Source organism: Pyrus communis, chromosome 3 (assembly GCF_963583255.1).
Source record: "Pyrus communis chromosome 3, drPyrComm1.1, whole genome shotgun sequence".
Lineage (NCBI taxonomy): Eukaryota > Viridiplantae > Streptophyta > Magnoliopsida > Rosales > Rosaceae > Pyrus > Pyrus communis.
Window position 1 is genome coordinate 30,357,738 of NC_084805.1, and position 14,675 is coordinate 30,372,412.

At 36.1% G+C, this 14,675-nt stretch overlaps 1 protein-coding gene and 1 long non-coding RNA gene across 3 annotated transcripts; both read left to right on the plus strand.

The window, feature by feature from the left end:
- Positions 1-1,004: 1,004 nt before the first annotated feature.
- LOC137728646 (probable LRR receptor-like serine/threonine-protein kinase At1g53430) lies at positions 1,005-6,518 on the plus strand. The gene is made up of 20 exons (XM_068467375.1): positions 1,005-1,073; positions 1,257-1,328; positions 1,433-1,504; positions 1,600-1,674; positions 2,123-2,194; positions 2,299-2,373; positions 2,456-2,527; positions 3,027-3,092; positions 3,198-3,266; positions 3,385-3,444; positions 3,625-3,681; positions 3,761-3,813; positions 3,900-4,270; positions 4,349-4,544; positions 4,636-4,770; positions 4,915-5,045; positions 5,122-5,332; positions 5,453-5,693; positions 5,783-5,936; positions 6,058-6,518. Coding segments are annotated over exons 1-20 (2,487 nt in total). The 5' UTR covers positions 1,005-1,071; the 3' UTR covers positions 6,361-6,518.
- Positions 6,519-9,972: 3,454 nt separating this feature from the next.
- LOC137730315 (uncharacterized) lies at positions 9,973-12,205 on the plus strand. Of its 2 annotated transcripts, none has more exons than XR_011068118.1 (4): positions 9,973-10,284; positions 10,407-10,489; positions 11,013-11,094; positions 11,914-12,205. It is a non-coding gene; the product is annotated as an uncharacterized lncRNA (long non-coding RNA). The 2 variants fall into 2 exon arrangements; XR_011068117.1 differs by having other exon boundaries at positions 11,028-11,094.
- Positions 12,206-14,675: the final 2,470 nt, after the last annotated feature.

Genomic DNA, 14,675 nt, shown 5'->3' on the forward strand with positions numbered 1-14,675 from the left:
AAGAGGCATGACCATCGTATTTATTAATTACTTACCAAAATATTGGCAGCGTCTACTGTCCTGGCCCTTACGAGCAACTTAGGAAGGCAAAAGCAAACCACATATTGCCTTGACGTAATCTCAGAATACGGTTCAGAAATCATATGTGATTGCAATATTTCAAGGATCTCTGAAATGTAATTATAAAATAATATTTCACAAGTACACGTTAAATCTTGTTTAAAATTATATACTAACCTTTTTTTTTGTGCGCTCATTTTGTGTGGCATACAGTACAATAACCAACTCAGATTTAAGTGGAACTATTATTGAAGAAGTGGGTTATCTTAGCAATCTAAGGAAACTGTACGTAATCTGACTCTTTCTCTGCCCACCAACCTCTAATTATAAGTTCAACCTAATTAATTTTGTTTTTTTTCTTTCATTCAAATATCATATCAAAAGCTCTCTAGCCAACAACAAAGTTCATGGCAGGATACCTGATACCTTGAGTAATTTGAAGTATCTCGAAATCCTGTAAGTAAATATATACTAGATAGTTTTACACGAAAATTCATTGTTCATCAATTGGCGGTTTTCAACGGGGATGCTCTAGTACTTTTGAAAACTAGAAATTTGATTTGAAATTCTCTATATCAAGGGATCTATCAGGAAATCAACTTAGTGGTTTAATACCAGCAAGCTTAAACGAGTTGGATTCTCTTCAATATCTGTAAGGGCTTGACGTCACTAATTTAATTATGGAGAGTCGTCTTGATTAATTTTGATTAATTGTTTTTGTTAATATTCTTATGGTTTCATTTTCACGTCCTATGTATAGATATTTGCATAACAACTTGCTTACCGGCTGTGTACCACAATTGAGATCACTGACGAATCTTACTGTATTGTAAGTACATTAATTAATTATTTCTTTTCTTAATATCCTCCATCTCATCAAATTTTAATTTGTGATGTATTAATTCATTTCATGCAAGGTTTTCTTTCTCGGGCTTTTGCAGGAATCTGCAACTTAATAAGTTATCAGGCTCAATTCCTGAGTATTTTGGAGATCTTTCAAGTCTTACAACTATGTTTGTTCTTTACTTACACCACCTTTAATTATACTTATGAATTTATTTACATGCATAAAACGGACGACTTCAAATCAACAATGTTTTTGGCTTTGGTAATGGTGAAGAAAGACCTCTATATGTATAATTAATCTTCTAGAACGTTAATTCCAAGAAGTCCTTTGTCAATTTTTTTTTCCATAGGGATCTGTCTGAGAATCAACTCTTTGGTAATCTTCCAAACAGCCTCGGAAAGTTGAAATCACTCGAAACCTTGTAAGTTTAAATGAAAAAAAAAATATCATCCTTGAAAACTAAATAAAATTAAAATAATAAGCAAAAGTAATTAATATAGGAGAGTGTCTCTTTCATTGTTGCAGCTGGGTGTCAGCCAATTATTTGACTGATAAAATTCCAGAAACTTATGGCAACCTCACAAGCCTGAAAGAGTTGTAAGTGTTCACTCCTGTCAATGATTAATTTGAGGTTTGCCACAAATCAATTAAATAATTAAGAGAATATGATGGTGATTGGTGAATGCATACAGTTCAATATCCGGGAATGACATCTCTGGTCCCTTACCCGTTGAAACCATAGCCAAGTGGACTAATATCGAACACGTGTAAGTAATTTTTAGCTTTACACTGGAAACGGCCTGATTTATTATGTCAGCGTCTTAAAAATATCTATATTTTAACCATTCATTGTGAATTGTGTGATAATAAATCATTTGATTTTTATTATTTTAAATTAAACATAAATAATATCTGATGAAAATTAATCGTACGATATACAATGAACGACTGAGATGTGGGGATCTCTAAAATCCTCACATGATATATCCAAAGAGAATCCGTTCCCCTTTACACTTATCAGGGGAGGCAGATTGTTTGCCCTCCTGTTTGAGTGCCTTTCTCATCTCCTCCTATTACCGTACAAAATAAAAGAAGATGGAAAGGACATCCAAACAGGAGGACATAGAATCTGCCTCCCTTATCAGGTAGCAATATTATTCCCTCCCTCGTAGTATTGAGTTTTTTTAAAAGATAAATTTTTTACACGGCGTGCAGGGATCTCCAGGGAAACAATTTCAAGGGAAAGCTGACTAAAGAAATATTCAATTTGCCAAAACTTCAGTCTCTGTATAGGACATCTTCTTCTTTCTTTCACTTCGCTGTTTCTATAATATAGGCATATATATTATGATTAGAGGTTGAAAATGTATTATATATTTATTCCTCTACAGGTTCATAAGTGACCTGGCAAATGATGGTTTCCATTTACCACCAAAAATCGCCAACAGTACCAATTTCTTATATCTGTGAGTGGTTTGTTGTAATTATTGCTTCTAGCCCAGTTTGTGCCCAAAGGCCTTTTTTCATTCTTCATTTGGTTTTCTACAGAACTCTGAGGAACTGCTCAATCATCGGCCCAATCCCCAAAAGCATTGGAGAAATGATAAATCTAAGATACCTGTAATCTCACTTCTTTTGTAATTTTGCTTTTGAGTTGTCCTGTTAGTTTGGCTGGAAAGAAAATTGAATCAGTTTTAGGGCTTGTTTTCTACTCATAAGTACTTATGTTAGAAGTGTTTTCACTAAAAACTTTTTTAACTTTTTTATTAAAAATTCAAGTTATTTCTTGCCAAAGCACTTCAAAGTATTTCCTGAAAAATCATATGATGTGCATTTTTTTTTTAGAACACACTTTTACAACCCAAAATCATTTATTACTTTTTGTGACACACGCAGTCATAAGTGCTTTTAACTATTAGAAATGACTTTTAGTCATTCTAGAAGCAATCTCCAACTAATCCTTAACTGCATCATCGGACTGTTAATTAAGCACCATCTGATGTATCTTTCTATGTTGTATTATTTTATTTCACAATATATAGCCAATTACACGAAACCAGTATATTTTTAATACCAAACTCCTTTTAACTGTAAATCCACTTTGTGTTTCGTCTTGCAGAGACTTGAGCTTCAATAACTTAACCGGTGATCTCCCGTTTGTACAATCAAATATGATTTACTACATGTAAAGGAATAACATTCTTAATTGGAAGAATTTAGATTAATTACAGGTCTGAGCCTTGTTAATTACATGCGTTAATATGATATATATACGCTTAATTATGTTCAGGTCTTTTTCTGGAAATATGCTTAACGGGAACATCCCGCTTTGGATCTTTACGCTCTCACAAACTAGGATGTATGTCTTCATATTCTGAACTGAAGTGAAAAGAACTTTCATTTCGAACAGCTTTAATTTTTTTGCTCATATGTACAAATTAATTAATGAGTTTGATGCATGGTATTTTATCTTTTAGGGATCTTTCGTTCAACAATTTTTCAGCAATAGACTATGCAGTACCAAACAACCAACAACTGTGAGGATTTGTTTCTTTTCCTTAATGTTTCTGTTGACGAAATAGAATGGTTCCACTTCCACTACTAATTGAATCGGGGCTTTTGTTTAAAACTCCACAATTATTGTTGCACATCACTTGAGTTGGTAAAATTATCAATTAAGAAATTTTTTGTTTCATGACCTTGAACTATTTTTTCAGGAACTTGTTTGCCTGCTGCGGCAACTCCTCAACCACTGCATCAGATTTGTTATATACGTATGTTTCTTTTCCGTTTTGCATTAGTAAGAGACTCAATCATCAGAGCCTTGTATAACATATTGGTAACTACTTTTAGGATGGGTCCATTTGAAATGAAGAACACATACTGTCCTGAAAACAAACCAAAGTGTAAGTTTATTCTTCGGAAATCGGTATCCTGAAAACAAACTAAATGCCGCAGAATATATTATGATATGTGTTAATTTTTCTTGCAGACCATTCCTTGTTTATTAATTGTGGTGGTGAAGAAACAACTGTTAATGGGCATAAATATGATCAAGATAATGACACGTCCCTCTTTTACACAAGTCCAAAGAAAAACTGGGCTTACAGCCTTTCCGGAGACTTTGGTGCGCAAAATATTAATACTAGTGATTACATCAAGAGAATGACATGTGGACTAGTTTCCAATACTGAGGCACCGTTGTATGAAAATGCTCGTCTGTCCCCAGTATCTCTCAAGTATTATGCTTTTTGTTTGCGTAAAGGCAAATATACTGTGACGCTTCATTTCAATGAAATTGTTTACAACAAGAATACAGACTATACTAGTTTAAGAAAACGCGCATTTGATGTATATATTCAGGTAACAATTCATTTTTTGGGTCATATTATTCTACTATTATTTATTGGATAATATTATTCTCAGTAAATTTTGTTGCAGGGTAAGAGGAGACTAAATAATTTCGACATTAGAAAGAAGGCGGGAAGTGTAGAAAAACCAATACCGGTAAATCTTTCAGCTGAGGTTGTACATGATAGTGATCTGTTGGAGATCCACTTGTACTGGCGTGGAAAGGGGTCTATTAGCTGGCCTAGTTTTAATGGACCCCTAATATCAGCTATTTCTGTGACTCCTAGTAATACTTTATTCCGTTAATCAATTCCTTTTAAATTTATTTTGTTCAAATTATCACTCATGTATTATTACTCTCTTCCCACTAATTCCAGAGTTCGAAATTAATCCCGACAAACATAAAGGTCAACGTGCTGCATTGATTACGATTGCTTCAATCGTTGCTGCTCTGCTGCTTTTATTGGCTTTTGCTTGGAGGATGGGCTGGCTGTCAAGCAAAGAGGTCCACAGTAAGTGTCTATAAACTGCATGCAAAGCTACAATTATATACTGCATTGCGATACGAGAACATGTCCTCTTTGATACACCAAAACGAAAAGAATTAAAGTTGTCTGATTGATATATGTTCTTGATGCATTTTTTTCTCTGAACAGAAATCAAAATAGGTGAAGAAAAAATAGGTGACGAGCTTCAAGATAAATTTATCACCGTCAAAGAATTAATAAAGGCTACTGAAAATTTTAGCAACAAAAAAAAACTTGGGCGTTCTGGGACAGTTTATAAGGTAAACTTATATACTTGCATACATTCTATTATTTTTGTAATTTTGTTTTATTCTATATTTTTTTTTGTGGATGAAGGCAGAACTGCATGGTCATATTGTAGCTGTGAAGAAACTAGATCCCGCTCAATTTAAGAAAAACATCGAAGACCTGAACAAGGAAATTGGCACCATAAGGTCATTACAACACAAAAATATCCTTCAACTGTTGGATGTTTATATTGATAAAGACCTCCAACTTCTTGTTTACGAGTACATGGAAAAGCAATCCCTTGCCGATATCTTATTTGGTAATGTATTTTCTACTTCTTTTTTACTTGTACTGTAATGTTTTGATGCATATAATGGTTTTAAAACTATCATGAAAGACGAATACAACATATAACGTATTGAAGTGTATGCAAGTGCAGGCTCGAGTACTTCTAGCACATTCAAGCTTGATTGGAATACAAGGGTTAATATTTGCTTGGGAATAGCAAGGGGTTTGAATTATCTACATGAGCATCCGAGAGTACAGATTCTTCATAGGAATATAAAATCCGCTAATATTCTTCTTAATGAAAATTTTGAGGCTAAGATATCAGACTTTGGATATGCAAGTCTTTATACCAAAGAAGCTAAAGTTAAGGTCATCACAAGAGAAGTTCCGGAGTAAGTAAACAAGTAACTCACCAGTTTTATGAGGCAAATATGCGGCAAATTTAAGTCTGTGTAAAACTAAATGCTTATGCTAACTACAGAGGCTACATGGCGCCAGAGTGTTACCTCGAAACAAATGACATAACGTACAAAGCGGATGTTTACAGCTTTGGGGTTGTCATACTTGAAATTGTTAGTGGGAAGAGAAACATATTGAGCAAATTAAACGAGGAAACTCAGGTTCTTTTAGATAGGGTAAGTAAGAGTGATGACAGGGTTGTGCTTTTGTGTTTTCTTCTCTATATTTGATTATGCATTTTTAGGTGTGATTACGCATTCAAGCTTGATGCTAACAACCCATCCTGCATATGTGCAGGCTTATCAAGCACTTGCCGAAGGAAATTTGAAGAGCTTGGTTGATAAAAGTTTGTATAAATATGATGAAAAAGAAGCCCTGGTCATTATGAAATTAGCAGTGTATTGCACTACTCTAGGTCCTAGTGTCAGACCTACAATGTCTGAAGTTGTGAGTGTCCTTGTTCGCGAAAAAACCCTTGACGAGGTTTTTCCACACGCCAAGCTCACTGGCATTGGCAATGTTGCTGGTTCCAACTCTTTGGGGAAGGCTTCAGCAGCATCAACTTCGTCTAATGATCACGGGAAAGAATTTCTAGGTTGAACAAGTTTCATATGATTAGCATTAGGCGTTCTTGAATTGCCACCGTTACTGGTGTGGTTTAATCTTTTTTGTGGTTTCTTTCGCATCCTTATGAACTTTGTGAACCCTTTCTTCCAGCAACATGTTATATCAAAACATTGAGGTGTTGGTTTTGGTTTGAAATTTTTTATTGTGTTCAGAAAATCAAGTGGTACATTACATGTCATTATACAAAGGACAATGCTATGAAGATCAAAATTTTAAACTAAATTTACAAACCAAATGACGTGTAACAAATAGAAAATATGCATGTTAATCAACACTGAAGTAATCATTCAATCAACAAATACCATATTATTTGGTTTACAAATTTAATCTCTCTAGCGTTACCCTTATATAAATAGAAGAAAATTTTATTTTTCAACTATTCTCGAATTATAAAGTAACATGTAATGTACTACTTCGTATTTCCGACACAATAAAAAATTTATCATTAATTATCTAACTTGTCACGCTTTTGCAGAAGCTATTAAAGATCTAACTTGTTACACATTAGGCGACGAGTTTTCTGATCCATTTTATTTTGTTTTGCTTTTTCACCATGTTTGATGGGTCAGATTAGACACAGCAGTTGTTTCACTTTATTGGATAGAGCCCTATAATTTCCATTTTAAGTGGAGCCTTTGGACGATCCGTTCCTAAAGGAAATTGGACCCTCGGGCTCGGCTTTGATCTTATGGACCGATGAAGAGGTGATGAACTAGGTTAATGTGACTTCAATTTTTCAGCTCTTCAGTATGATTAATATTATTTTTTGTTATTCTTCCTTGTTAATTGTATGTTTTAGAGGAGGACAAGTGTCATAATAAAAATTAAACACTCTTCTGGCCCTTTTGACTCGGATTCAAGGCTGCCCACCCGCTTTCCCCTTTTTCCCCTCAGAACACACTTAACTGTTGACAATTTTTTTTTTTAATGTTTTGGTTGCTTGATTTGACTTATGTAGTGACCGAGGTACAATGTTGTTTAACTTACTCATAAGTTTGGTAACGTGACGAAAAGGAGAGAGATGTAAAAAAAAATTGAAATGTACTGCAACCTCATGGTTGAATATTTTAAAAGTCAAAACCAAAATTTGATCGTTTTTTTACGCTGTGGTTCGGTTTCAATCCGAAATCGTTTTAAGATTAAAAAATTAAATTGTTCGGTCCGATTCAATTTGGTTCGTGTTTTGATTTTGGTTTTCGATTTCTAGTGCCCATCCCTAATTGTAATCTCACAATTCGAAAAATGGTTTATCCTTCAATAATAAATCCTTAAATGAAGGATTTATAAGAGTGTCCCATCAGTTAGACAATCAAGATTTAATTTTTGATCATCTTAACAAGTGGCCATCTATCGCATTGATGGAGAGAAGTGTTGCATTTGCACCACGTCGTGGTTTCGAATCATGTCAGCTCTTTAATCTAACATTTAATTTAACAAATCTATCGCTTGACAAAAAAAAAAAAAAAAATCATCATTTTAGTAAATTGCCAAAAAATATTGACATGATGCAAATTAAAATTCCAAACCATGACCATACCCACATAACAAGCATTTGTATTTTACCCATCAGGTTGGTCATCCATAACTATATATAGTTTTTGTTGATATAAAAGTGAGATGAAATAAATAAATAATTTGAGGCAATCAATTGAGAGAGTGAATTTCAAATTAGGAATGAATTGACTTTGCATGAGTTTACAAAGAGTCCAGTTATCTATGTTGTCAATTTATTTTAAAGTAAGAACTCGATTGCCAACATGCTTTCAAAGAGTAGAATTCTTCCCGTCTTTTATTTTTTATTTTTTTTATCCCTCTCCTATTTGAATGATTACAATTAAGTTTCGTTAATATTTTGTATTAATTTTTTGGGGCTTTTAGATCCAGGTCCAAAAACATAGATGGTTTTTAGGAGTGAGTCCAATTACCTAATTATATGTATTTATTTTTTTAATGCTCATTTTATATTTTCTAAAAATATTAAAAATCAATTAAAATCTTCTAATATTATGAATTTTCAAGCCAAAAAATATAATTAATATCTTATAACAAAAAAAATAATATATTGACTTAAATTTATCTGCAAATCATTCTACCTTAGGTCCTTAACTCAAGTAACAAATACATGAATGTATATCATACCTATAAGTAAGATATGAAACTTAAATAAAAGGTAGAAAAAACATAATATATCTACAAGTAAGACACATGAATCTTACTTGATTATAAAAAAGAATCTGTCATATAGGTAGATAAATATTATTAACCTGTGATATAGGTTGATTATAAAAATAAAAACTAAAATCTATAAATGGGGTTTAAAATGGGATAAAGAACAAGAAAGAACAAAATAAATAAATAATCAAAAAGATAATTAGGAAGAAATTTGATTTTTATAATAAATTGGACCATTCCTACTATTGGCTAAAAAAAATTAGACCTATATCAAGTTTCTCCTAATTTTTTTATAGAGAGAAAAACAAAATAAAAAGTGTTAGAGAAGAAAAGAAAAGGCTAGAAAAATTGTAGGGGAGAGAATCTCACTGCTCTCCGTCTCATCAATGATCCATCCTTGTTTGTCCTTTGATCATGTATGTCCCTTGAGTTTATCTAATTTTCTTTTATATTGGTCTCCTGGGTTTGAAGATTTATTTAAAATTACTATTTGGTCCTTTTTTTGTTGGGGGTAGTTGTTCGATATACTTTTCTATAAAAGTGAGGGTATTGTAGGATACTAAAAATTTCACCATTTTTGCCTTCTCATTTTATAAATACGGATAACTGTAGTCTACTTAAGGATAACACAATACTCTAAATATATCAAGAAAACAATCGCGAAGGAAATCCCCGAATGACCCAATAATGGACAGTAATATCCAGAATATACAAGTTAATATCTAACCTTCCATGTACGAGTCTCATGGAAGGCGAATTTAATACCAAATTAGGCTGCTTATTGTTTGGCTTAGCTGAACTTCCTCTTTTAATGTAAAAATATCAATGTACTAAAAAAAAAAAAAAAAAAAAATCTAACCTTCCATGTACGTCAAACCCTTTAGGCCATCTCCAACCGAGAGCTGACCAAAGGGCTCGTTTTAGCCCTCTGACCCTCCAAGATTCTCTAAGATATTAATATTTTAATGAACAGTACATGACCACATTTGCTTTCGTCTCCAACCGAGGGCCAGAGGGCCAGATGGCTCGTTTTAGCCCTACCATAAAAAACCATCTCCAACCGAGGGCCAAACATAATTTATTATTTAAATTTAAAAATTACAACAACTTAAATTCAAATCCAACAACTTAAATTTAAAAACTACAACGATAACTGGCCCAAAAAACCAAAAAAATTAGAATTTAAATTTAATGAATGGTTTAGGTATTTATAAGAAAAAAAAAATTAGAAATTTTAAGAATTTAAAAAAAAAATGGCCCAAAAAACCAAAAAAAAAAAATTTGAATACATTTAATTTTCAATATAAATATATTTCTGTCAGTTATAACCGACAGGAAAACTATATTTTCTAGCTAGCCCCGGGCTGGCTGCAGCCAGCCGTCCAGCCCTCTAGCCCTCTCCGATTCTGTGACATCCCGTCCCGGAAATATCGAAACGCACGTGTGAAATTACGACTTTGCCCCTAGTTTGTTTTTGTCACGTTATGGGTTGCTTTGTGTGGTGTGGCATGTGTTGGACCACACACACACTCCCACACACAGACACTGTCTCTCTCTCTCTCTCTCCTTCTGTCTTCTTTCTGTCTCTCCCGTGCTCCCTTCCTCCCTTCTCCATTGAAACTGTACGGACAAACCCCAAAACCCCTCAAACCTTAGCAGATCGAGGGAACCAAGTACACCATCAAGCTCGTGAGGCTGAGAGGAGTCCAGTGGTGCCATTTTCAGGTAAGAACTTCGACGTTTTCACGTCGATATCGCCATGTCCGTTTTAGTTACTGTTCATGCAAGATTAATTTAGTGAGTTTTTGGACATTTGAAGCTTATAGTTGTGTTTGTGAGGTTCCCAGGAGCTTGGGAGTAGCTCGTTGGGTGAATTTGGACGTCAGGATCGTTGGATGTGGAGTTGGCCGAGTTTTGAAGATTTGGACAGGTATAATCTCGTAATTTTAGGCCTTAAAACTTGTTGGGACATGTTCTACTAGCTCTAGGGTTGATTTTGGTGCAAGAAACGTGGAAAAAGGTGGAAAAACGAGCGAGAAATCGTGATTTGCAGGTTTTCCGGCGACGGCGATGGCGCCGGCGTCGGGGACTGATCGGAGAAGAAAGGAGAATATTCCGTTAAGTTTAACGGAATATTCCTAACGGCAGTGACGGCGTCAGTTAGGTTTAACGGAATATTTCGTCAGTTTAACGGAATATTCCTGACGGCGTCTGTTGACACCGTCAGTGTGCATGGCACGTGGCCGCGCGTGGGGGGCGCGTAGGTCCGTGCCTTGGCCGGCGCGTGGGGGCGCGTGGGGGCGCGTGCGGCGGAGGAAAATTATTTTAAAAATATGGTTGTGATCCTGAGGTTGTGTAGAGCACGTTGGTATATTCATTTGTCCATTTTGAGCAATGTATGAGAAGTTATTACGAGAAATGGGTTATGTGCTTTAAAGTTAACGTTTTTATAGTTGTTTCGCATTTAGGTGACACGTACCCCGAGGACGAGCGTGCACACGCGAGACAGGGGGGCTACGACCCTTCTACATACCAGTGAGTGGGCTTTTGTTTTCCGTGTATACCTATATACATTTATATTCCTAGAAATTGATTTAAAAAGGGTTATTTGCCTTATGCCATGCATGTTATTATTATCGTTTATGCATCATTGCACACATTAGTAGTGGCATACATTTATATGCATATTGGGTGCTGTGGACGCACAGGTAAGTGCCAGGTAAGTGGTATTCATATTTACTTTCAGCAGTAGTTGATAGACTTAGAGAGCTCATAACCTGCACCCCCGGTGTTAGTGCTCCCGCCCAGAGTAGGGCACAGTCCTTCACGTGATGTTCACCTCCCGCACCACACGCTCAGCTTGGATCCAAGTTAGGTGCATAGGCCTGTCGTACAGACCACATTAGGTGGTTCCGACTCGTAGGTGACTCGCGATTATTCGCACAGCCTTCACGTGATCGTAGCACTAGAGCGTATATATATGTTACACCCAGGCCTGTCGTACAGACCACCTTGAGTGGTTCCGACTCGTGGGCAGGTTCAGTTATAGAGTTGAGATTTGAGCTCTAGATGCAGCCGTACAGGTCACGTTAGGTGACTCCGGCTGCCAGATGTTATGATGTTGATATGATTTATACCTGGGCACTTACATTTATTATGAGGCTTTGGCATGGCATATCTTGAGTATTATTGGCATACCCTGGAGCATGTTTGGCATGTTTATACATACGTTTATATGTTTATTTTCTGGGAAGTATACAGGTTTTACGGTGAGGGGTTAGAATGTATTTTGTTAAATGGTTTTCAAAGAGCTTTGTTTTTGCCCACTCACGCTTTTGTTTTGCGCCCCTCCAGGTTCTAGTTGCTTAGCCGTTGCAGTGGTTTCCCTTGAGGGCTTTCCGGCGTTCTGACAGACCCTCCCCATTGTAGGGTCGCCTTCGGGCGTACTACTGTTGTCGTTTTTGTTTGGGCTGCTATAGACCTGCTCTGAAATTGTATCTCACTTACTAGCACTTATTTTAGTACTTTGTATGCTAGTTTCTAATTATTCGTACTTTTATATTGCTACCCTATTAGCTTCCGCACGTGCACATGGCTACGTCACCTTCGTGTGACGGCCAGCACGCTCCGATCTCGGTCGGGGTGTGTCAGATTCCGTGGGGCCCTCTAAGATTCCACAGCCCTCTGGCCTAGCCCTCGGTTGAAAACGATTTTCGAGCTATTTTCGGCCCTCTGGACCTTCGATTGGAGATGGCATTACTTTCCTGCCCGTTGTGCACGTCCAACCGCCACCTATATATCTGGCCATCCCCCAATGCAGGTCATCAGTCATCGCTCGTCATTTGTGGAGTGGAGCTAGTTAAGGAAACTTCAACATATTGAAGAAATCAACGGTCACGATGCGCCCTCACTGCTTCCTCATCCTCGCCCTCGTCCTCCTTCCTCCGGTGGCCGTTGCCGCAGACCGACGGGGCCTTATAACCGGCAATTGACAGCCCATAAAGAACATAATCGACCCCTATGTGAAAGAGATCGTAGAGTTCGCGATGTCAGAGTACAACAAGCAAGCCCAAGGCCAAAACAAGTTGGTGTTTGAGAGCATCGTCTGGGGCAACAGTCAGGTGGTGGCGGGCATCAACTATCGGCTTGTCATTTCGGCAAAAAAAGAGTCGATGGTTGATCCCACTGCTGCTGACGATTATGAGGGCATTGTGTGGGAGAAGGCTTGGGAGCATTTCAGGCAATTGATCTCATTTCATCAATTGTCAAAAACAAACTAATTTTATGGAGATTATGATAATTTCGTATTTTAATTGTTGTCTTTAATATGCTCTAATGTACTCTGGATTGCTTGAAGCTATCATCACCTTTCATTATAATAAAGAAATTGAGTGAAAATTTGATGTTTAATTCTTAATTTTCTTGAACTTTTGTAGGTTCAGTTATTATTTTTAATGGAGTTGGGCCAAATTGCTTACTGAATGTATGTGAGAATCACAAACCAAATGTAGGAAATAGCTATTTTTAACAAATAAAAGAGGGAAAACAATTTTTGGAATTGCTCTACTTACCTAGATTTAGAAATGATTTATTAAAAGAAAAATAATTAAACTCCCTAATAACAAAATCGTTAGCCATCATAATATGCATGCTTATTATAGCACAAAATGACATTAGCAACCTAAAAGTGGAGAATAACTACAATACTTACACACTATAAGTACACTCATTTATTGACGGTCAGAGATAATCATTAAATATCACTAAAACATAGTTGACCTTTAAATGAGTGATTGGATTGAGGACCTTGTCATGGAGAATGTGAAACTTTCCTTAAGGATATTACTGGACTTTCATAAAGTTCGTAAGACATACGTGAGAATCACAAACCAAATAATGTAGCAAACAAATATTGGAAGAAATCACATCACAAAATTAATAGAAACTTAATGCGAAGGAGTGCAGGTTCAACGCATATGGTTAGTTCAACGAATATAATTAAAATCTCTTAAATTTGTACTGAAAAAATAAAGAGCCTTCATCATACATGCATCTGCGTCACATGTATAATCCAGCCATGCTCCAGTGAAGGTCATCACTTGTCATTTGTGGAGTGTGCAGTAAAAAATCTTCAACAAAATAAGGAAAACAACGGTCATGATGCGCCCTCAATACCTCCTCCTTTTCGCCCTCGTCCTCCTTCCTTTAGTTGTCGCTGCCTCGGACCGATGGGGACTTCCGGTCGGCCATCGGGAGCCGTACACATCAGCGACCCCATTTGAAAGAGATCGGGAACTATGCAGTGACGGACTATAACAAGCAGTTGGAAACCAAAGGCCAGAACGAGTTGGTATTTGTGAACGTTGAAGGGGGCGAGTTCGTAGTGGAGGACGGCATCAAATATCTGCTTGTCATTTCTGCCAGGAATGAGATGGTGGCTGATCCTGCCGCCACCTCTGCCGTCTGTTACTATCACGCCTTTATGTCGGAGAAGTCGTGGGAGCATTTTAAGCAATTGGTTTTTTTTTTTGCATCAATTGGCAGAATTTAACTAATTTTCAGGACAATGATCATTTCATATTTTAATGCGTTGTTTTGTGCACTAGTGAACTCTGGATTGCTTGAAGTTTATCATCTTTCACCATATAATAAAGAAACTGAAGAAATAGTTGATGTCTAATTCTTAGTTGTTCATTTTCCTTTGTGGGTTTGGTTATTATAATATCATCTTTCTAAGAATTGTAGTCGTAGACATAGGATATATATATATACATGTGTGTGTCAGTGTGTGCCAAATGAAAGATTTTGGTATGTTAACTATGATAATTCTTCAAGATTGAGGAAGATTAATGTAGAAATATTATAATATATACATATATATAGAGATAACCATGCACTTGGCCCATATTAAAAACTTAAGAATGACTGGAGTTTTTATTTAATTACGAATTTGAATTAAGTTATTATGTGGTTAAGGTGAAACGTAAAAGATATATATTACGGCTGAACCTGAACGTGATGCATGTGCATGCATACCTGAAGATATGGGTTCGGGATTTAGGTCGCAAGGCATCAACGAGTTGAGGTGGAGCTTGGAGTGGGAGAGAAGGAATGAC

Excerpts from the sequence above, each read along its gene's own strand:
- LOC137728646 (XM_068467375.1), top strand. Across the intron at positions 2,528-3,026 it reads ATGATAAATCTAAGATACCT|AGACTTGAGCTTCAATAACT; the intron begins GTAATCTCACTT and ends TTCGTCTTGCAG. Across the intron at positions 5,333-5,452 it reads CCTTGCCGATATCTTATTTG|GCTCGAGTACTTCTAGCACA; the intron begins GTAATGTATTTT and ends ATGCAAGTGCAG.